The 24,712-nt window shown below is 32.2% G+C and overlaps 3 protein-coding genes and 1 long non-coding RNA gene across 4 annotated transcripts; 3 read left to right on the top strand and 1 right to left on the bottom strand.

The window, feature by feature from the left end:
• Nucleotides 1–3,912: 3,912 nt before the first annotated feature.
• Nucleotides 3,913–7,794, top strand: LOC108863277 (probable pectinesterase/pectinesterase inhibitor 34). The gene is made up of 3 exons (XM_057011099.1): nucleotides 3,913–4,997; nucleotides 5,153–5,289; nucleotides 6,909–7,794. The coding sequence occupies exons 1-3, from the start codon at nucleotides 3,916–3,918 to the stop codon at nucleotides 7,607–7,609; spliced, it is 1,920 nt and encodes a 639-aa protein (XP_056867079.1). The 5' UTR covers nucleotides 3,913–3,915; the 3' UTR covers nucleotides 7,610–7,794.
• A 2,585-nt stretch (nucleotides 7,795–10,379) lies between these two features.
• Nucleotides 10,380–11,928, top strand: LOC130495240 (uncharacterized). The gene is made up of 2 exons (XR_008934512.1): nucleotides 10,380–10,698; nucleotides 11,548–11,928. It is a non-coding gene; the product is annotated as an uncharacterized LOC130495240 (long non-coding RNA).
• Nucleotides 11,929–12,010: 82 nt separating this feature from the next.
• On the bottom strand, nucleotides 12,011–14,417 carry LOC108835690 (protein DEFECTIVE IN MERISTEM SILENCING 3). The gene is made up of 7 exons (XM_018608913.2): nucleotides 14,241–14,417; nucleotides 13,717–13,963; nucleotides 13,418–13,631; nucleotides 13,131–13,322; nucleotides 12,723–13,043; nucleotides 12,426–12,648; nucleotides 12,011–12,262 (listed from the first exon to the last, which is right to left on the bottom strand). The coding sequence occupies exons 1-6, from the start codon at nucleotides 14,259–14,261 to the stop codon at nucleotides 12,432–12,434; spliced, it is 1,212 nt and encodes a 403-aa protein (XP_018464415.2). The 5' UTR covers nucleotides 14,262–14,417; the 3' UTR covers nucleotides 12,011–12,262; nucleotides 12,426–12,431.
• A 4,329-nt stretch (nucleotides 14,418–18,746) lies between these two features.
• On the top strand, nucleotides 18,747–23,033 carry LOC108835692 (protein IQ-DOMAIN 21). The gene is made up of 7 exons (XM_018608915.2): nucleotides 18,747–18,906; nucleotides 19,117–19,231; nucleotides 20,438–20,755; nucleotides 21,468–21,690; nucleotides 21,780–21,865; nucleotides 21,965–22,030; nucleotides 22,196–23,033. Exons 2-7 carry the CDS (start codon nucleotides 19,154–19,156, stop codon nucleotides 22,850–22,852), a joined length of 1,428 nt encoding a protein of 475 aa, XP_018464417.1. The 5' UTR covers nucleotides 18,747–18,906; nucleotides 19,117–19,153; the 3' UTR covers nucleotides 22,853–23,033.
• Nucleotides 23,034–24,712: the final 1,679 nt, after the last annotated feature.

Raw genomic sequence — 24,712 nt, 5'->3', positions numbered from 1 at the left:
ACTCTAAAGTTTCGCTCTTTGGAGCTTCCATGCTTCTGTGGTGTCTTTAATACTAACTCTAACCAAAATGTTACTAGTTTAATGGTAGTGCGAGAAATTGATTCTCTTGTGTTCCGTGTTCAAACCAATTTTTATATATAAAATTGTTTTTAGATCAAAATATTTAAAAAATGAAATCAGATCTTAATGAATTATGGAATTAAAGCTCACGACTTTTACTTTTAACAAAATAATAACAACAATAATAATAAATGATTTATAACTAGATTTGAATTTTCTCATGATAATAATAATAATAATGACACTCATCATAAATTATTTTCATCTAATTTTTTAATCAAAAATCTACATATATTAGTGATTATAATCTTTCTTAAAATTTCAAACTGAAATTTTGAAAATTAATTAAACAAATGATGTACAAAATTTAAATAAAAGTTATATAAAATTGAAGTACATAAATATAAATGAGACTATAATTTATATTAAATAAAATTTTAAAAAATATCTTTGGAAACTCACATCAAAATCTAGTTATGTTTAAGATATAAATTAACTTACATGTTTTTTAGACTAATTAGTATTGCCTCCGTTTCAATTTTGTGTAATTTTATCATTTTTAAATTATTTGTCGTTTTATATTTTAAATGCATATAGATAAAAAATTCTGGTTGTCAAAAAAAATATTAATTTTACTCTTATTTAAATTTAATTAATTAACAAAATCAAACAAATTATAAATTAGACAGAAATTAATGATTTTCCTTTTTCTTTTTTTTTCTTTTTGTCAGCAATGATTTTCCTATTTCATGTATAAAACCTTTGAACAATACTTATAATTTTATTAAACAGTAATTAGTGCAGTGAGATATTAATGCCTTTTAACTTCCAAATCACGACTGGTTTATACTAGTACTTTATTGGAAAAGTCAAATGTGAAGACATGTGATATGTTTATTTGATCGAAAAGAAAGGAAACACGTGGCACATCGGAAAATTAACTTGGTAAGTGTTTACGCAAGAAACCATTGCTGACCCATAATGTTACACAAAAAAATCATTTTACAATTCAAATACAATGTTTGATTTCAGTTGAAAATTAATTATAAATTACATTGATTTTATAAATAGTTTTATTTATTTTAAATACTATTGATCAACAACTTACATATATTTTTGTAAAAAATATCAATGGAGGTGGTCTAATGTTGCTCTAAATGTCCAAACCATCAAATCAAAACAATATCAACAGTGGATGATTATCTCGAGGAGAACACCACTGATTTTTAGACCAGTAGATCGAGAATAATAATTATCGATCTAACAAACGAAACACAAGTGCATCTCGTCATACTTTCGCCCATTCAAAATAACCATGTGTCACTTAAGAGGCTGGGGAAACTGTTGGAGCAGGATGTATCAAATAAATCTGGTCTAGTAAAAGCCCAATCAAAACGAGCTAAATGGTCAGTGAAGACATGAATCATCAGCGAATCCCTGCTATTCCAGCTCAAAGGGATACCTTGTAGCGTGAGAAAATGAGCTCAGAGTTTGTAGATAACAACCAAGACCTAGTCACCTTGCAGTCAAACGGTTACCCAACAGGTTGATATTTCCGGAGCTAGGTACGATATGTGCTCCCTAGATATGCGGAGTAGTTGGAGCAAGCTGGGCAGCATAAAACACATCCATTATTTGATGTATGTTCTTGGACTTACTCACTTGTTACCTAGAATACTCTCTTCCACATGTATTATCTTGTGCTTTGTTCTTTGTATATATCATATTCATTGTCAATAATATTAGTTCATTCCAACTAAACTATCTTAACGATCTATTCACAGAGATCCTCTCCTACTATTTCCGTAAACTTTATTCTATTCACATTAATTTTTTGATTGCGAGTTTTAACTCCTACACCCGCTTCCTCAATGTGCGTATGCGGTTTTGAGCTCTCACTCACACTTCATCTCCTTTAAAGGCTTGGTGTTGTTTGGTGTCATGGTAGAGCTGCAGGTTAAGCTTCAGTGGGTAGAGGAAGTTCTTCAATTTATTGTGTCTTGGGTTTAGCTTAGCTTCAAGAGGAGGTAGTAAAGCTACAAAGAAGTGATGTTACTTGTTTTTTTTGCTAGAGAACTTAGTGGATGAATCCGGTAGAGTAAGTAAAACGCTATTAGGCTCTGATGGTTAGTGTAATCCAGTCTTTGGATTTGATTTTGGTTTCAATTGAACACATATGTTGGACTTTGAATGAGTTTTTGAGTGGGCTCTTCCTACCTCTTAAGAGAAATGGTTTAATGTTCGGACAGTCGGATGATATAAGCTTATTGTTTGCTTTTTACATCATCACAATTTGTCTTTGTATCTCTCCTATTGTGCCCATCTCGGCTCGAGCTTTTTTGGGTTTTCAGGAATTTATCATTGCTTCTAGTCATGTTTGCTATCAAATTTTTTTTTTTTGTCAGCCTGATATGTTTTTGAAAATTCCAAAATTACGTGGTAGAAGTTTTGTAAAGAAATAGAGTTGGTTGGATGTATTTACTGAAATACCTGTAAACCTCAATTTTTATTTTTATTTTAAATGGTATTCACATTTTTAACAAAAAGAAATGTCTAGATATATCATAAATGTTACAAGTATTTATGCAAAGCTAATTGTGTACGTTGGTCCCAGTCTCACTGCATAAAAAATTAATACACAAGATCAAATACATTCTTGTAGACAGTTACATACTTGCATGATCGAATTTGTATAAGTTTCTTTTCTTTCTTTTGCCAAAGGGTTTTCAGAATTTGTATGAGTTTCACATAATATCATTTGTAATTTTTTATGATTCGAGTCCGAACTGTTATGTGTTAGTTTAATAATGAATCCTAGTTATATATCATCACGAATTTAACTAAGAAGTCGCAGGATCGTACTAGTGTTTGATTATGGAAATGTAGGTCCATCTATTTTAGATAACTTAGCTGGATTTAATTTAAAGCACTCGGTTTAAAATTATGACAAAGTTTGAAAACATTTAAATGAAAAAACAACGTGAGATGTCTATGTAATCAGAAACAATGGGGTCTTTTTAGTCGCATTCTGGCATTAGCTGAGTCGTGGTTTCCTTCTTTTCCTGTTAGGTTGATGTTGAAACAATAATAGGATTTAATTAATGCATGTTAACTGTTTTAGTGTTTATAAAACTGTTTCAAAGTCTTGAAATAATAAAGGAAAAACCATAAAATAATGGGATGAGTCTGTAGTGTCACTATCATTTCAATTTTCAACAAGTTTACACTTGATTTGTAGATGCCAGCTCATGCTCTTTAATATGCACACTGCACATATATAATAATACTAGATCAATTTCAAGGTTTATATGTAATGTACTATACAATTCGACACTAAATAATTTAGCGTAGCACTCATAATCAGTAATTTTCTGTCAACACTATTTTGATATGTAATCCTTTGGTTTTGCACAAAATGTCACTTAAGAATCTCTCGGACAAGCGTATGTTCTCTAGTAATTTATTGGTCAATTTTAGTTAGTCCGTTATTTTTGTTCAAAATTTTAGATGAAATAATTTGGTCAAAATTTGTAAAAAAAGAAGTACAAAACTGAACTAACCAATTATTGAATTGAACCAACCCAACAACTGAATTTTTCTGTAATCTATCAAATGAAGCTAAATTTATAAATTGAATATAAACCAAAACTGAAAAAATTCAGTTCAGTTTGGTTCACCAAATTCGGTTGGGTTCAAAATCCCACACCTATTTTTACTCATCTCGACGAGTAACAAAAGCTTACTAACAAACATCGACTGGAAAGAATAACCTCACACTAACAAACGATGATAAGCACAAGCAACTTAAATTCGACCACAAGCAAATAAATAACGCAATTTTTATTCTTATGTTAAATGAATAGTTCAATGACGCGTGTCCCCACCAGTATCACCACTACTCTCCTTTATATACTTCACCAGACTCACTCACTCATATATATATACACTTGCATCATTTGGAATGTAAACCACAAGAAAAGAAAATACAACGAGAACAAAATGGGTTGCGAAAGACTCGGAACCTCCAAAACAAGTTGTTCGGTGAGAACCACCACAGCTCTGGCTCCGAACATAAACCATGTCCCCATGTCAGCACAACCGACAAGAAAGAAGCTTCTAATGTCTTTAATCGTCGTAGCCTTCACACTAATGCTCCCCGCCTCAGTATTCGGATCACAACTCAAATCCCCCCAGCACGTCCCAGGCCTAGCTCGGAAACCAAGCCAAGCAATCTCAAAAGCTTGCGACTTGGCTCGTTTCCCAGAACTATGCGTTGACTCACTCATGGACTTCCCCGGCACACTCGCCTCCTCTTCCGACAACAACCTGCTCCACGTGACGGTGAACATGACGCTCCACCACTTCAACCGCGCACTCTACTCATCCTCCTCTTTATCTGTCCTCGACATGCCCCCACGTGTCCGCTCAGCCTACGATGCATGCATCGAGCTGCTAGACGATTCCGTCGACGCGCTCTCACGCGCACTATCCTCCGTCTCCGGCGGCCAAACGAAGCCGCAAGACGTGATGACATGGCTGAGCTCGGCTCTGACGAACCACGACACCTGCGCGGAAGGGTTCGACGGCGTAAACGACGGCGGAGTGAAGGATCAGATGACGGCGTCGCTCAAGAATCTCTCGGAGCTCGTCAGCAACTGTTTGGCGATATTCGCGGCGAGCAGTAGCGGCGACGATTTCGCCGGAGTGCCGATACAGAACAGGAGGCTTCTTGAAGTAGGAGGGGACAAGAACTCGAAGTTCCCGAGATGGACCAAGAGAAGAGAGCGTGAGATACTCGAAATGCCAGTGTCTCAGATTCAAGCTGATATCATCGTCTCGAAAGACGGCAACGGCACGTGCAAGACTATTTCGGAAGCCATCAAGAAAGCTCCTCAGTACAGTCCTCACCGGACTATTATCTACGTGAAAGCCGGAAGGTAAAACTACGTTTTTATCCCTTCCATTTAGATTTTTTTCTTTATTTTATGTTTGTGTAATTTTAAACTGTTACGTCCGTGAAAATAATGAAAGTAACCTCGCGTGTAATAATTGCGTTATATGTCTTTGAATCTTTCTGTTTTTTCTTTGGAAGGTACGAAGAAGACAACCTCAAAGTCGGTAGGAAAAAAATTAATTTGATGTTCGTTGGAGATGGGAAGGGTAAAACTATCATTTCGGGAGGGAAAAGTATTTTTGACAACATGACCACTTTTCACACGGCGACGTTTGGTAAGTAGCTGTTTCACTTCTTTTCATCAATCCTTTTTAACTTTTTGAACCTTTTCCAAATAATGCAACAATAATAACAATTAATTACAACTTTTAAGAAAACATGTAAAACCAACATTATCATCTCAGCTAGACAAATTAAATGAAGACACTTATTTTTGGGTGTGAACTTTTTCAAAAGCTCTAGCGCTGCCATACTTGATCTTTTTTTTTAATAGAAAATCCATTTCTGGTAGTTACATTATAAAATTCATGAAAAGAGGATAATTGAAATTTTTTTTTTGGAGGTCAACATGTATGATATAATATATATCTTTTTCCTAATTGATCCTTTTGGGGTCAACTTTTTTACCTATCGAATTATTTTTAGAGCTTAAAAATATAGATTTTGACCTAAGCTAGGTATATAAATAAGTTGCAAAGTGAAAAAATATACTCTAAGGAAAGTTCTTGGAATCAGAAACTCTGAAGGGGGTCATGAGCTAGCTGTATAGATTTCTGAATTCGGAGTGATATGATTAAAGTGCCCGACAGATTCTATTTAAGTCAGGATCGTTTACAAAATTAGTTGTCTTTTACCACTTGTGTTTATTCTTCATTTGAACTATGGACCACTAAAGAAAACTAGCTTTAAGTAAATTTTGTAAATAGTAATAGCCACTCGACCAGTAAGCAAAGTCAGTAATTTGGACCAATGATTTAGTAAATTGTGAGTTTAGTTTACAACTTAATTCTGATCTTATCTTTTAATGATTTGTAGTCTGGTTACTGTTTTTGGATTCAACATCCAATATGATTACGATAAGTTCGATTAGCTAACACTCGCACTGAATCGGACATCCTATGTGATGCTGCCGCCGCTTATCCAACCAACCTCACATGCATTTTGTTGTGGTCTTTAAGTGCATTAAGTGCATTCTACTCTACTTAAACCATAAAACAATACAGTATATTATTAGGTAAGAAAGTTTAAATACATTAAATTTATCTAATACTCATTTATATATATATATATAATATATATATATATATATATATCCCATATCCAGGTGCGTACATCGTTACATTACATCAGTAAATGCATGTCCCGTATATGCTAGTAATATGCTTGTATATTCGGAACTTCATAGAAATATGCACACTTATATCATATACGCGCATAAACATCTAGAATGATAAACACATGTAACTTATCCTAATGCTGGAAGTAGGCCGCGCAATTACTGACCCACATATTTGTATACAAGCATTATGGGAGCCAGAGAAGAATTGCATTTATTTATATATGGTTGGATGTGGGTCATGGTTAATTTTGTTGTTGGAAGTTAGAGACCACTAGTTCCATTCCATATAACATTTATAGGTAAAGACATTTCTCACATACTAGTATTTGATTTTAAGTAACACATATAGTTAAAATCCAAATTATGATTTTGTTTGACTGCATTTTTTTTTTTTTTTTGAACTGAATTGACTGCATTTGTTGCACTATATCGACAGATAAAACACTCATTGAAGACGAGTTTACTTAAATACATTGGTTTCTTATGTTTAATAAATTTAAAGATATATAAAGCACAAAACTTAAGTGTGTATGTATCTTGTTTTATTTTCTACAGCTGCCACTGGAGCTGGATTTATTGCAAGGGACATCACATTTGAAAATTGGGCTGGTCCGGCGAAGCACCAGGCAGTCGCTCTCCGCGTTGGGGCTGACCACGCGGTGATCTATCGATGCAATATAATTGGTTATCAAGACACGCTCTATGTTCATTCAAACCGACAATTCTTTCGTGAGTGCGATATCTACGGTACAGTCGATTTCATCTTCGGTAATGCAGCTGTGGTTCTACAGAACTGTAGCATCTATGCACGCAAACCCATGGATTTTCAGAAAAACACGATCACAGCTCAGAACAGAAAAGACCCGAACCAAAACACCGGTATGTCAATACATGCATCTAGAATTTTGGCGACACCTGATCTCCAAGCCACCAATGGTACTTTCCAGACGTATCTAGGCCGGCCTTGGAAGCAATTCTCTAGGACGGTTTACATGTTATCGTATATCGAGAAACATGTACACACAAGAGGTTGGCTCGAGTGGAACACAAGTTCATTTGCTTTAGATACTTTATATTACGGAGAGTATTTGAATACTGGACCCGGGTCGGCTCTTGCACAACGTGTGAAGTGGCCAGGATATCGGGTCATCAATTCGACAGCTGAGGCTAACCGTTTTACGGTGGCGGAATTCATATACGGTTCGTCGTGGTTGCCTTCAACAGGCGTTTCGTTCTTGGCCGGATTGAACATTTAGATAAAGAAAATAATATTGCTTTTGTTTCCGATGTATTGTTTCATTCTTACGTCCTTATATCTATGGACATATGATTAATCCTATATATGTATGTTTTAACTTTTTAATTGCATTATATCCGAACATATTACCAATAATATTGTAATTCATGAGTCGAAATAATTTTACAATATTCTTTTCGATAATACAGATTATTAATCAACTGATTGGTGCGATGAAGTAATCGATTTGTAATATGCAAACTAGCTTGATTTTACAAAAAAAAAAAGATGAAGAACAGAAACATAAAGTTTACTCTGCCATTTCGAAAAAGAAATATAAAATGAACTTCAGTGGTTTGTGTCGATGTGACTATATGTGGGCTAAAAATAAAAGTCCAGCGACATTAATTATTTAATTATGTTTTGGACCAACTAAATTGAATGCGACATTCAAACAATTTAATGTCCAGCGACATTAATTATATTTTGTTTGAATGATATAACGAATATTCAAACAGGCGTTCATTTTGAAAAATCAATTTTCATTAATAGGATGTGTCGGCGTCGGAGACGGAACTGTAGAACCGATGTGACATAAGTCAATAAGGTCACGACCTACGTTACATGGAATCGCCCATGAAGGTGCGTTTCTCGTTTCCGAAGCGGAATCGGAAGCGGAAGCGCTCGGAATCGTATGGAATCGTTTCGGAATCGCGTTTCCAGAATTGTGGTGTTTGGAAGCGTGACGGAAGCGCACGGTTCGTATGTGGAAGCGTTGATGGTTGTAGATCGGAAGCTTGACGGTTATGTTGATGTGCAAAGAAGAAGAAGAAGAAGAACTCTGTTCTATGGGCTTGCTTAATTTAATTGATTTATGGCCCAACTTACTTTACTTTATTAATATATATAACAATAGAGTTAAAACTAAAAAAAATACAAGTCCATTCAACTTTGTACGTTTTTTTTTTCTGAATAATAATCTAATGATAGTCTTTTTTACTTATTCGTTTTGTTTCATGTTGTTTGTATTATTCGGTTGCTGTGTATGAGTTAATTAATTGAAACTAGGTGTTTTCCTGCACCATGTGCAGTAAAAAAATTTAAAATATTTTCTAACAGATAAATATAAATTATATTTATTTTTTATTAATATTATAAATTTTCTTTTTCTTATTAATATTTTAGTATAAATTTGATTTAACTGAACATTAAAATTAAGATAAAAGCAATTTTGTTTATTTTGAAATATATTTAAGAATGTGCATGTATATATTTAAAATTATAATCTTAGGTAGATTTTTCTATCTATTTATTTTAATTAAATATATTAAATAAATATGTAAAATTGCATAATTTTCAAAAATTAAAATTAAACAATATTTATAAAATCTGTAGATATATATATATATATATAAGAAACTAATGATTTTACGATTTTATTTGATTTTATGATTTAATTTTTATACTTTTCTAAAAAAATATGTATATATTTTTGAAATATTTTTAATTTAAATGATATTTCAAAATCATTGAAAATGATTGTAGAAGACATGTGGCAAAATCACTTCTCAAATATAATCTAGGGGATGAAAATTTTATAATTGTCAAAAATTAAAATTAAAAAATATTTATAAAATCTGTAGATATATATAAGAAACTAATGATTTTACGATTTAATTTGATTTTATGATTTAATTTTTGTAATTTTCTAAAAATATGTATATATTTTTGAAATATGTATATATTTTTGAAATATTTTTAATTTAAATGATATTTCGAAATTTGAATGCCATAATTGAATATATTTATTTTAATGATGATTTATGAGTTATTACCATATTTTAAAAAAGTCCAAAAATATAAATCGAAAATAAATGTAATATAGGAGTTATTACCATATTTTAAAAAATTTACCAAAAATATAAATTAACATTAAGTATAATTGTCCATGTCATATTAATCTATAAGACATGTCATCAATTTTATTAGCAATGTCATATTATTTTGTAAGAATGATTGTAGAGAAGACATGTGGCAAAAATTGTCCATGTCATATTAATCTATATGACACGTCATCAATTTTAATAGCCATGTCATATTATTTTTGTGAGAATGATTGTAGAGAAGACATGTGGCAAAATCACTTCTCAAATATAGTCTAGGGGATGCTTTATTTTTCAGTTTCAAAGAAATATAAATATACATAGATTTACATATATATTATTATATTTTTTTCTTTGTAACTATACATATTTATTTTATTTTAGTTATAGTATATGAATTATGCACTAGTTCACTAATTAAAATATTTTATTCGATATATTAATTTTGTGTTTATATATATATATATATATATATATATATATATATACACGCTTCCAACACGTACCCGCTTCCTAAATATTTTTAAATATATGTTTCCGCGCTTCCTAACGTTTCCGCTTCTGCGTTTCCACTTCCGTTTCCATGTAACATAGGTCACGACCGACACTGACGGTGGGTCCACGATTTTGGGAACTTTGGTTCCAATAATTCCAGGTCCGATTCACTCACTTCTCAGCAGCAATGATATCAAACTCCAAAATGTTATCTTACGTTTGCATTATCATTTCATTTTCTTATAACATAATTAATATATATATATAATATTGCCATAACAAATATATGACCAGACTGTATATGACCTATGATTAAATGGGATATAATTCAATAAACCTACTGTTGTATTTGCTTCACGTCAAGACTTTCATGAAACCAAAAACGTATGATGATCAGGAACGTGGAACAAAAGTGCACCAATAATATACACAAAAGGCACTGAACAGGTTGATCCATAATGTGGATCAAAAGTTGAGTGATGAATGATGATTATATACAGGGGTAGAGCTAGCAGGCCTATCTAAAAAATAAAATAGGGCTTGAAGTAAAGAAAAATTGGGATCCATAAATAAAATAGGCCTTGAGGTAAAGAAAAAATGGGATCCATTTTTCAGATAAAATATACTTTTTAAAAAAAATTGAACCCTAATCCGGTTGGTTCGGTGTTGGTGTGTGTGGTTGATGCTATTCGGCATGGTTCTAGCTTTTCATCTTGAACAGGAGACTCAGGTGAGTTTCGGTCCTTTGTCCTTTCCCCTACTTGTCCGGTTGGCTGACTATGGTCTTTCAATGGACTTCTGGTTGATTTAAGCTTCAGTTTTTATCTTTGTTTTCTTGAAGGTTGTAAGAAGGTCTAGTTGCAGAAACTTGGATTAGTTTAAAATTATGTTTGTGTTTTATTGATATCCATGTTTGGGTTTAAGTCCCCCTGTTATGGGATAAGTTTCCGGGGATTTCGTTGTGTTCCGCCGGCTGAACTTGTATTCCATCGAAAATTTAATATAATCTATTAACAGAAAAAAATTGAACCCCCTAATCTAAACTAAAATAAAAAAAAATAAAAACTGCAATGAACTATGTGCATTCTGTATTGTACCCTGAACACATGCACATGGTCAGGCTTGAAGTGGAAGGGGTCAGCTGACCTACCTAATTAATTTATATATTTTTAATTTAAATTGTTTATCTGTTAAAAGAATTTAATTGACCCAAAAATAAAGACAATAGAAAATTGGATGATTGAATTTTTTTTGTTTGGATGATTGAATTTACTTTGGTGTTGGGCTCATTTTTGTTTAAGTTCAGTTTACATAAATATAATTAATCACTTTTTAATTTTAATTAATTATTCCCAACAAACGTTTTCTCTTTGTTACTTCTTTTTTTCCCTTGCAAGTGTTTTTACGATTTCAATTTTTTACTAGTTCAACAAAGAGCTAAAACAAGTAAATCACACAAGTTTATAGTATTAATTTACATTATGTTGTTTTCAAACTATATATTATGTTTATATTAAATTTTATAGTTATAATCTTTGAATTCAAATATTTTTAATTTGTAGTTTGTTACTTTCACTAGATAATGGATCAATTTCTAAAAATACACCATAAACGAATATGAGAAGCTTTCCAGTGAAATGGATGAGAAGAAGGTGAAGCCTGATGAGTACACTTATGTTTTGTTGATGGATACTTTGTTTCAAGGAAGCGGTAAGATAGAGGGAAGGAGCTGCGTATTACAAAACGATGGTTGAGTCGAGTCTATGACCAAACTTAGCAGTGTATAACCGGTTGCAGGATCAGCTGGTTAAAGCCGGGAAACTGGACGAAGCCGTGTATAAGCTATGATCCAACTTTTTTTTTTTTTCTAATATATTTAACATGGTTTAAAATAGATCTACTTTATGCTGATGTGACTGAATAGTAATCTTCAATACAGGCTAGTGCATGTTATATGCAAGTTGATGATGTTTGGGAAAATTGGAGTTCCAAACGGGACACAAATATAATAAATAAGACATAGGAAACATAAGACTCCAAAGCAGTGAAGAAGTTTATATAACAAAAGTATCCATCATTATATGTACATGGTCGAGTTAAACCAAAACATATGACTAGAGAAATACAGAACCAAAGGTAACTGATCTAAACCAAACCAGTCTTACTAAGCCTCTGGATGTTTACACTTATCAAAAACTAAGACTGGAAAAAAAAAAGTTCTTAAAGCCACTATTACTCACAGCTCCATGGTTCTTTGCTTGCTTGCTCTCTTTGCATCTGGCTGATATCATTAGCTGAAGCAGCACAACACACAAACACAGAGAGATTATGTTAGCCATATAAACCAATGCTTTGAACTGACAAAATGAAAATAAAACAAAGATATAATCAAATATGATTACATGATATGCTGCAAGATCACACATATCCAAGTATGGGAGTTAGGTCACCAAGTACCTCGTATTAGTGGGATGAGCTCTGAGCCAAGAATCGGACAAACTCATCCTTTTTCTTGCCAAAGTTGTACACAGCATGATCACGGAGCACTTGCGTTCGCTTTATGTCCTCCAGCGTTTTCTCCTTCTTCTGTCTCAGCTCTTTCATTTGCCTCTCCGCCTCACTACGATCATCCATCGCCCGTGAAGCACTTGGCTTTGCAAACCTCACCTTCACCTCATCACTGGCATTTGCATTTTGTTAACACAAGACAACAACAAAAAAAGTGAGAAAAGGTTGTCAGAAGAATCTTCTTACCTGCTTCCGAGTGTTAAGATCCCGCCGGTTCTAACGATTCCTCCATCCAAAGACACTGCACCTTCACTTATGCATGGGAGGGCACTAATCATATCAGCCCTTGTTCTATACACTTGAAGACGAGAGAACAGACTGTAGAACAAGGTCTCACGAAGACCGTATCCATACGCTGTGACACAGAGCAGGTAAGCTGGATCAATTTGTATCATGTTCACAGCAAACCCGAGAAAGCCTGGAGGATACTCGCCGTTAGGCAGTTTTGGTTTCAGAAGATCAAGCCTTCTTTGTGGATCACCAGCTACGTACTGACCAAGATACGGTCTAAAAGCCACCAAACGAAGTGTCATCACAACAAGATTCTCATATGAAATCAATTGGTTAATACAGCAACAAGAAATAGTTAGTTACCTAAGATTTTCGAGAGAGATGGCATCGAAATGGGATTGTATGGTTCTGCCAATCGAAGAGGCAAGGCCGTGAAGGCCAGCATTTCTATCAACGTTGCCTTGGCTGTCATAACTCTCTAAACCCTTAACACTGTCGTAGTCCTTGCATACAAGTGCCAACATCGAACGAGTCCCTAAATAATCCGACAAAACCCTGCATTTTTTTTTATTTTTTCGAAAGCATCAGATCACCAGAAAGGTTTGTAACAGAAAGTGTGACAAGTCAAGTAAGGTTAAAATGGAACTAACTGGCTCAGGTTTTGATCATTGACTTTCCCGAGTTTGGCTACAACTCCAACTACACCTTTAGTCAACATCATCTGAGAAGACTGAAGAGACTGAGCATGAGTTAAAACTCCAGCAGCTGAGTTTGGATGGCGAAGAAGGATCTGCTCATCTTGAAGATTGGTGTCACTGCTCTCGCTTCTAGTAGCCCCTGAAGGATTAAGTTTGTTCATACGAACTGCCAAAAAAGAAAACCAAAAACATTAACACCTCTCATTTCTCTCAAGACAGAATGTGGTATAAGTACACGATTCGATTCGAACCTTGCAAGTCGAGGATTGATTCATCCAACTTGTTCTTCTGAGCCTTGAGAAACTTCAAGCTATCTTCGTGAAGTTTGAGTTTGATACCCATGGCTTCGAGATCAGACTGGATCCTATTGGAATTGAACAAAGCAAACTCTGCCTGAGATATCCCTCCTCCGTTCTGGATGGTTGTTACATCTTTCGGATCCACCATCATCATCGTTGATGGATCTTGTACAGCCAAAGGAGTCGCATGAAACGACATCTACCAAAAAAAAAAATCAATTCTTTCATAAACCCTAATCCTCAATTTCGAACCTTTAAGAACTTTCACCCAATTATACCGAACGAAAAAGACAACTTGCATTAAGCCAAAGAACATAACTAAGCCAATGTAGTCGCATGCAATTGAAAAATAAATATAATCAAAGCTAGATGTGTTCCAAAAAAAAAAAAAAAATAATAATCAAAAAGCTAGATTCTTGTTTGTTTCCGACTAATCAGGTATTCAAAGTAACAAAGGTGAAAGTTGTTGAACAGACCTGTTGACCTGCAGGATACATTGCTCCTCCTCCTCCTAAGCTGCAATGCTACTACCGGAGAATCTTTGTTTTTTTATTCGATCTCTGCGCTTCGGCTTCTTCTGTGGTCTTCTTCTGCAAAATGAAAGCCAACTATTTTCTCTTTTTTTTTTTGGGCCGAAACACCTCAGCGAGTATTTTTCATTTCATTTTTATTGTTTAATTATTTTCTTGGTGTATTTTATAGTGTGAAGAGAGCTTAGCCTTTGGTCCACGAAAGGCCCAATAACTTTTTTTTATCAACAGGCCCAATAACGAAGGGACCAAAAACTATATTTTTGTGTCCCTCCCCGAGTACAAGACTAGCCTCACCTATGTATCTAATCTATTAAAACAGAGTACTAAAATATATCTACCATAGATGTTTTCATTTAAATTTTGGCCTGTTTCATTTTTATTAGAGTGTTACATAATAAATAGACCATAACAACTTATCTCAATTATTAATGCCCACACATTTTAGTATAATTTCGCTCCAACTAAATCATAACGAACAAACCGGCCAATTAAATATTAATTTTGATTTCTTAAATCTAATCCTATGGTTACGATTGGCAAGGACCAAACATAAAAAAATATACCAACCTTAACAAATCCTATGGTTACGATTGGCAAGGACCAAATATTAATTTTAGTTGCACTTATTCTTTACAATAATCAAAGTTATACAATTATTCTTACTTCTACTTTTTTCCTATGAAATTTATACTTAATTTGGTGTTGTATATACTAGATTAAATAACCAGTCCAAACCAACAATCTAAATCTATTGTATCTTACATCTTACACAATAATACAATCATATTTAGCTCTAACTTCCACTCTTATACTATAGATTACATCATATCATTTTTTAAACATTATACACTGTAACCTTAAAAATATATGAAACACACTTTAATTATATAAATCGTCTACATTGATCATAAATCGTGTAATATTTTTAAAAAAATTAGAAAGAATTTATTAGCAAAAGATTTCAACAAATCTAAACTAACTTGGCTTGCACACAAAATAATATCTACATACAATATATTCTCTTAAATATCTTTTGTTCATATTTTTTTAACAAGATTTCCAGTTCCTTACTTTTCGACCTTCCTATAACGAAAATTAAACAGAATATGCTACTCTCGATATGCTATCTATCTTTAAAATAGGAGTAGTTCGGATATCCGTTCGGGTTCAGATCGGATATTTCAGATTTTCAGATATTTTGGCATAGGAGTATAGAATCCATTCGGGTATTTTTGTACTTCGGATCGGGTTCAGATATTCTTAGTTTGGGTTCAGTTATTTTGGATATTTAGATTTTGGAAAAAAAAAATCTTCATTTCTCAAGTTTTTGTATTTAAAAATATAACTTTTACTTTACTGATATTTTATTTTTAATAGATTGAATGATTTGAAGATAAAAATTTTAAAATAAAAGACACTAATTTGATTATTGTTTTTAAATTTTAATGTAACTTTTGCTAATGCATGAAGCAAAAATTTTGACATACATTTTAAGTAAGTAAAAATCCATTTTTCTTGGAATTATAAGTATGTTATCTAATTTTGAACCATGTGAATAATCAATATATACACATTTTGAATAAAATTAGAGAAGTAAACTAGGAATATGGGGTTAAAGATACATAAGTTTGGTTATTTTTGAATATCCATTCGGATTCGGGTATTATATGTTCGGCTTTAGATATCCAATCTCTTTTAATTTAATACCTGTTCGTAAAAAAATAGATAATTGAACTACAAATATAGTAAAAACTTAAAGATCAATATTCTTTTTTACTAATAAAAATTTATAGAATAATTCCGCCTTTGAAAAAGGCGGGTCAAAATCTAGTTAACTATTAACTAAGAATCATTTTTTAACATTTGAACTATGATAAAGTATTAACATTATAATAAATACTAGAATCCTTAAAGAAATAAATTTAAATTTGATCATTGTGGTGATTAGTGTTTGGAAAAATTTGATCGAGGTGATAATTATAGTATCGAGCATTCTCAACGAGAGTTTCTAGTTTAGAGATCTATAGAGTCCTAAAAGTACATATATATATATATATATATATATATATATATATATATATTGTGTATATAATATATACATATATGTATTTTTAGATTCTAACACTAGAATCTAGATTCGTCCATGCCCTAGCATGGGATACCTTAAAATTCTACAATATAGTCAATGTTTATTCTATCTCTGTTTAGATTGCACCTTCATTGGTTTAAACCAGTCTGTTCCCTCCAAACTTTTTATCTAAATACATAAACTAGCTTGTATATTATAAAGCATAGACTTGTAAAATACGGTTTATAATAAAACCCATAGAATTTTTTTTTGCAACTTCGACATTAAAACTTTGGGAACATTCAATTCTCTTCAAATGTTAATACAAACACTCTTTTATCTTTTCATGTCCATGAGATTCAAGATTCGCATTCTTTTTCACCAGCACTATTACAAACGTTAGCGATTCTAAATTTGCAAATAATAAAGGGAAAATCGCATAAAAAACTCTCAAAGTGTCACTTACTAGCACTTTAAACCTTGAAGTTTTTTCACTAACACTTTTAACCTTCAAAGTGACATTTGTATCATAAAAAACCTCCAAATCAAAAAATTGACCGGTTCAGCAGGTAATTTTTAAAAAATAATTATTTAATTAATAAAATAACAAAATAAATAAATAAAAATCCAAAAATAAATAAAAATCGAAAATTGTAATAAAATTTACAAAAATCAAAAAAAGGAAATTAAAAAATAAATTAAAATTTTAGAAAATTAAATAAATATATTAAAAATTAAATTATTTTCTAAAATATTAATAACAATAACTAAAAATTAATAATAAATAAGATTAAATTTAAATAGAGAAGAACTAAATAAAAAGTTCACAGTTTTTTTTAAAAAATGGAAAATATAAAACTCAAAATTCAAAATTCACAAGTGACGATGATGGTTTCTCACATAACCATTAACAATGACGATAATTGTCATATCTCCAATGATAGTTTCCAACATCATCTTAAAAATGACAAAAAAATCTTTTTCAAACTTTTGAATTTTCATTTTTTTTGAAATATATGAATTTTTTTATTTTCTGTTTTTAGTTTGATCTCATTTATTTTTGAATTTTAATTTTCTAACTAGTAATTAATTTCGGATTTTTTTCTAACTTTTTAGTTATTTTTATTAATATTTTTAGAAAATAATTTAATGTTTAATATATTTATTTAATTTTCTAAAATTTAATTTATTTTTTTGATTTTTTTTCCATTTTTGTAAATTTTATTAGAATTTTTCGATTTTTATTTATTTTTTGGATTTTTATTTATTTATTTTGTTTATTTTATTAATTAAATAATTATTTTTAAAAAAATTACTTGCTGAACCGATCAATTTTTTTATTTGAAGGTTTTTTATGATACAAATGTCACTTTGAAGGTTAAAAGTGTTAGTGAAAAAACTTGAAGGTTTAAAGTGTTAGTAAGTGACACTTTGAGGGTTTTTTATGTGATTTTCCCAAATAATAAATTTAAGATATACACGATGTATCACTAAGGATTATCAATTTATCATGTTTAATTAAGATTTTTATTAATTATTACAGATCTCGTATGTCTACAATTTTCGTAATCTACTGAACTAATCTCTAGATCACTATTAGATGCATTTTTTATTAGATGCATAAAACATATTTTAGCTTTGCTCGGGCGGATCTGTAATTCTGTATGAGACTCGATGAGTGTTGAGATCGAAAGGTGGTCCAATTTGGTGGTGGTGTAGGTCTTGGGCCCGCATAAAGAAGTTAGGTCGCCGTTATTAAAACAACTGCACATTGTCATATTTGTATTTTCCAATCTAATTTAGTTTACATCTAAAAAAAAATACCAACGGCGTCATTTGCTATTTTCTAGTACATTTTAATATCTATAGATTTAAAACAATAATTCGGGTAGACTAATCATCAAATCCTAGCTAGTAGCTAGTCGTCCTCGGTTTATTTGATTACAATTGGTGACATGAGTTATTTTACATATCATTCATGAGGATTAGTCTAAGCCTCAGCTTTAAAACTTCTTTGATTAGATTACCAAAAGTTGACAAAAAAAGATTACCAAAAGAAAAACTTCTTTAATATTTTAAATATATATGTATGTACGTATACAAATTCATCAGAAATATGTAAAATATACTAGGTCCACAAATCCATAAATTTTAAAAAGTCAAAACATTTTTTTTATAGAATGATGAGCTAAATTGTCTTCTTTCATTTTTCAGATCATCACAAATGTCAGAAGATTTTATACAAAAGAGAAAAAGTGATTGGCGTTAAAATAAAAACGAAAAAGAAAAAGACAAAAATAGAAACCTCGTGAACTTCGTAAAAACATTTAACGGCGTTTAACCGAACTCAACGTGACTCCGTTAATGGTTTCATTATCGGTGATGAAGTGAGACACCTCCTCCTTCTCAACTTAACTCTATGTGACTTCTTTCTCTCACTCTTTCACCTCTCATCTTTCTCATTCTCTCCCCATACACACTCCCCCTCTCTTTCTAAACTTTAAAAATCACTCCAATGGCTTGATCACACTGCACAAACATGTAAGTTCCTGAATGCTCATATACAGTATATATATATGTCTAACTTGTATGCATGTTGAGATATCTGAAAATGTTATATATAAACGCAATTACAATGCCATACATTTTGGTTGTGGCTACTTCTGGATTTGTTTTTGTTTTTGCTTTTGCAGATTTAAAGCTTATCTGGAAAACTTTAATTAAAAGCATATTTTTGAAATAATTTTTCAGTATTGATAGAGCTTATGATCAAAGAGTTTTTGCGGAAATGGGGAAGAAAGGGAATGGTGGATGGTTCTCAACGGTGAAGAAGAAGGTCTTTAAATCCTCTCCTAAAGACTCAAAGGTATTTCCAAACATACCTTTAGTTATTATATTCATACATTCCTCATTAAATTACAGCATCATAACTCGATGTACTACAAATGTTTTAAGTATTTGGATCTAAAACTTGATAGAAACACTAATTATAGCCATTTTACCCAAGATAAAGAAAGAACTTATAGTTATCAAAATACACATGTGTAACGTTTTAATTAGCTTAAGCACTTCTAACGAAACAAAACTTGAAGAATAAGAGATATATATACTATATGCCCCATAATAATTTCTTAAATAATAAGCAATTTTGGTTTAATGTCTTTTTCTTCTTGAATTAGGCATATGCTTGTTAGATATGCATATCTTAAAACATTATACATACGTAATGGATTAATGCTATGCGCTGAATTTATTAACCTGAAATGTTACAAAACATATTAACTCATTTTACACGGCACTATCAAGAGAGTGACAATTTTATCTGTTTATTCTTTAATTTTATTGTTGTTGCAATATAAACCGTTTTTGCTTGTATTATTTTAGTGTCCGTAAGATGCATTCATGTATATACTTTAGCGTAAAAGGGGAACAAGTAATACGATCGTTCATCTCACTTGACAAGTTGAGTTACAAAAATTAAATGTAAAGACCGTAATTATGAATTAAAAGCCGAAAAAGATTGGTCCCCTTTTGAAAGAGATGGACTAAGGAGGCTCCTCATAAGAGCATTGAAATATGATTTTCATGACACCTAAAATAAATCTTTTTCCTTTCCCCCCCAAATTTCATGTGCATTGCTTTGTTCCCTCGCCATCACTCCACCCATTTATTTCCCCACCTATAGATATATGTATGTTTATGTGACTATGTCAACTTGTAACTACTACATATATGCATATATCTTCACGTTACTATAGGGATAGTCATTTGTTTACCACTATCCAAACGTTTAGCCCCACAATCTTTATCACTTTCTATTTATTTCGGATCTCAACTCTAACGGTCTAACCCTTTATGCCATTAGCATCAATGGTCTCTCAAAAGGATTGCTCATACAAAGAAAAAGTGAAAATGAGAACCAAGTAACTTATATTAGTTATAGTGAAGACTTTGAAAAATTTGGACGTAAAAACAAAGCTAAAAGCAAGTAGTATGCCAATAAACTCGTAAAGATAAAGATATTTCAAATGAGGTATAGTTATTATGTCACATTTGATTTAAACATATGCAGAGAGAGAACAACATTAGCAACAACGACGCCGACAGGTGGCAGCTGCAAAACGACACGCAAGAAGTCGTGTCTTTTGAAAAATTTCCGGAGGAAAGTTCGCCGGAGATTTCCCATGACGTCGAGAGCATAGCTTCTACTCCGGCAACGGCCGTTGGAGATAGAAAACATGCCATGGCTATGGCCACGGCAGCTGCTACTGAAGCTGCTGTTGCAGCCGCCCAAGCTGCGGCTAAAGTCGTTCGTCTTGCCGGCTATAACCGCCTGACAATGGAAGATACTGCAGCAGTACTCATCCAATCGAACTACAGGGGATACTTGGTAACTTACGATTCCTAATTTTTGTTTCCCCTATAAATAAATATTATCTTTGTTCTACAAAATATAGATGTTTTATACTATAATGATCAGCTTAAATACTAAAGAACATTCTTTGATTTCAAATATTTAATTTATTCTAAATAGCAATTGTTTTCAATTAATGTAGAAAATAGGTAAACAAGTAAGAAATTGAAACCAAGTGCTCGTAGCTTGGTGGTAAAGGAGGTACAGCTGTACTGCCCGCCACCCGGGTTCGAGCCTTGGCCACAACGGATTTAACATCCCTTTCGTTGGGGCGCTGGACCACCTTCGGGGGATAGTTGGGAATGTGGCTGCCCAGATACCAGAGTTATCAAAAAAAAAAAAAAAGTAAGAAATTGTATTGAAACACACAAAAAGTGTCTTTATGAAAAAGTAAAAATTTCAAAACTTCTATTTCTTTTCTTGTGGAACGGAATGAGGAATTTCAACTCTCGTTACAATCCCCAGTATGAAAAAATTATTTAGCAATAAGTAGGTTACCATCGAAAATCAGAATACATTTGGCTACTATGTTCAAACCGTATTAACTGAAATTTGTATACAAATTCATTGAAAACGTAGCTCATTTATTCATTGTAACTTGTAGTTGTAAACTAGTACTAAACCAGTGATTTTAAGAAACAACCGGTTTATCCAAGGCTACGATCCTTTTTTTCTTTATCTATTGTAGGCGAGACGAGCACTTCGTGCCTTAAAAGGACTAGTTAGGCTACAAGCATTGGTACGTGGTAACCACGTACGAAAACAGGCACAAATGACCATGAAATGTATGCAAGCTCTGGTTCGAGTCCAAGGCCGAGTGAGAGCCAGAAGGCTCCAAGTGGCTCATGACCGGTTTAAGAAACAGTTTGAAGAAGAGGAGAGGCGATTTGGGATGGAAAAATCGAACAAAGGTGCGTACTGAAATGTTTATGGTAGATATTATATATATACATGTATTTCTGATGGTGAACATAACATTTATAATTGTATGGGTTTTTAGGATCTGCGAATGTCCAAACCGAACGAGAAAAGCTGAACAAATTACACAAAGTGAACCGAACCAGCCTGTACCAAACTCCAGGAAAGGTAATGTGGACAAATCTTGAGTACCATGTTCCACAATATTGTCTTCTAAGAGAACTATATTGGTAAATTATTAGTTAATTGTATTTTGAGTATATATAGGAAAAAGAGAAGAGTCAAGGAATGATGGAAAGAGAGAGGGCTCTTGCTTATGCATACACCTACCAGGTTGGTCATCTCTCTTTTTCCTAATAACTTTTACTCTCTCAAAATAGTCTCCTAGTTTTTGATAAAATTTAATTAGAGAATATGTTCATACGCGACATCTGAAATTTATGTACTAGTTATATCTTTAACATATTTACTTATACGATTCCGTTTTTCAAATTGAAGCGGCAAATGCAACACACAAATGATGGCGAGGCAATTAGATTTTCTTCCAATGGGCCTGATAGAACTCAATTGGCTTGGAACTGGCTTGACCATTGGATGTCTTCCCGACCATACACAGGCCGTCAAACCGTACCCGGTTCTAGTCCTGGTCCTGGTCACTACAATCCTCCTCCATATCCACCTTTCCCCACAGCCGCAGCAACCACGGCTGGTACCACCACACCCGATGATGTATCGGAGAAAACGGTGGAAATGGACGTGACTACTCCTACTAGCCTCAAGGACAGGATAATCGGTCTTATTGACCGACAGAATATAGACTTAGGAACATATAGACAAGCCCATAAGCAACGTAAAAGCCCAACCCGTATACCAAGCTATATGGCTCCAACTGCATCTGCAAAGGCTAAAGTTCGTGACCAAGGCACTACCGTCAAGCTTCAAAGTACTTCTTTTATGCCAAACTGGAACTCGTCGACCAAACACGGTTCGATTAATGGGTCGGGTTGTGGTTCTTCAAGTTCTTGTGGAGAAGTAACAACCGGTTATCCCGGTCTCAGGAGTCCTAACTCCAAAACGGACATCCGACGTAAGCCCGTTAGTCCTAGTCAAAGTCCTACCGGATACGGAAAGAGAGGCTGGAGGCATGATCATTAGAAGAAGTATCTGAATCTTTTTTCTTTTTGGTTTCTTGGAATAAAAACTTAACGTATATGTGGTTGCTTATCTAAATATATGTCTTATTCGATATAATTGTATATGACTTGAATAAACGAACATATTTTCTCTAGTTGGTCAGAGCAATATGTTATGAATGAAATACTCTCTCTTTAAAATACTGTTTAATTCTATTTACCAAAAGTAATCATTGTACAAACGTCTCAGAGCGATGAATGATGACTCAATTTGATTTAAATACTTCAATTTAAATTTATTTAGATTTAGGTGAATTTCACTAAATGTTTAATCTATATTTTCTAAAAAATAACAATTATATTACATTTAATGGCTATATTTATTTGATATCTAAATATAGTAAATATGATTTTTGTTTGCTTTATATATAAGATGCATTAAACTGATAGAAATTAATGTAGTTAATAATCTAGTAGATCAATGGTCAGTTTTTCAATGTAGATAATTTATCACGATTAAATATGAATAAATGGCTAGAAACTTAAATTAGGTTTATTATTATTTAATTGATTTTGGTTAAAATTCGTATATTTAACTATCTAAGTACTTCTGAATTGAGTAATAATAATAAATGCATTATTATCATATTTTAGAAAATTTGTCAAAAATATAAATTTATATCGATGAAATTATCGGTTCTGTTAAACTTGATGTATGTCATATATTTTAGGATTTTTTTTTTTTGAGAAAATGAATGTGATGTAACATATAAACAAATCACTTCTTAAATAAAATGTTTATGATTTTTTTATGTTTTTTAGCTGTGAAAATATTGTTATATTTGTAAATATAATATTTAGTTTACTTTTATTAGTGTTAATGATGATATATGAGAAGTTATCAGAAATATAAATATAAATAAATAAAATTAGAAGTTATATCATTTTTTTCTTTACGAAAATAAATGTAGTGATAACATATAAGCAAATTACCTTTTTAATAATGTTTTGGAGTTTTTTTATCGAATCATGATTAAAACAGATTACATGAATTGATAACTTTTGACACCTGTAATGGATAACAGAATTGATACCATTATAAGGATAGATTCAGCATTACATTACTATTTTCTCCTTATGGGTTACTCATAGGATGCGGAGGACGACCAGGCGGTGTACGAAAACGATGCCCACTACCAGGGTCATTGGGACCGGGTTTTGGATAGTCCATCAGTGTCTCAATACTCTCCTCAATCTGTTTTATATACATCTTTTTGCCATCAACATAGCTTGATTTATTTAAATGAAGTCAATAGTTAGGGTTAATTAGGTACCTTCTCCTTGGAATATTGATCAGTATGAGTAACTCCATGGTCCTTCTCAGACCCTAAGAAGTAAGTATGCAAGATGTAAGAAATGTATATGTATTTTGTGTTAATACAAGGCATATATCAGTAATATATCGATTGAAATGGAACAAATTATTAGGAAATTTGGGTGTGAAATCTGTAATTCAAGTGCCCATCTTAAAGATTGTTATAAAATATTTATCCCTACACATTTATAAACTCTTGTTGAAAATTAAGTAACAATATGTACGAATTTCTAATATAGCTTATAAAATTACAACTATTTATCTTTAAACGTAGTGGTAATTATCGATATATGAATTCTACTTATCTGGAAAAAATAATCATGTATTAATTAGTGGATCACTAATTTTAAATATTTATAAAATTTAGGTGTCTTATGATTTAAAAATGCTTTACAATCAAGTGTTCTTAAATATTCCATCCGTTTTCGAATAAATGTCATTTTGAACGAATTTAAAAACAATAATTGAACAATCATATTTTAAAATTAATATTTTTTACAAAAATGT

This window comes from Raphanus sativus, chromosome 5 (assembly GCF_000801105.2).
Source record: "Raphanus sativus cultivar WK10039 chromosome 5, ASM80110v3, whole genome shotgun sequence".
Taxonomy (NCBI): domain Eukaryota; kingdom Viridiplantae; phylum Streptophyta; class Magnoliopsida; order Brassicales; family Brassicaceae; genus Raphanus; species Raphanus sativus.
The sequence above is the reverse complement of the archived record's forward strand: the minus strand, read 5'-3'. Positions and strand labels throughout refer to the sequence as shown.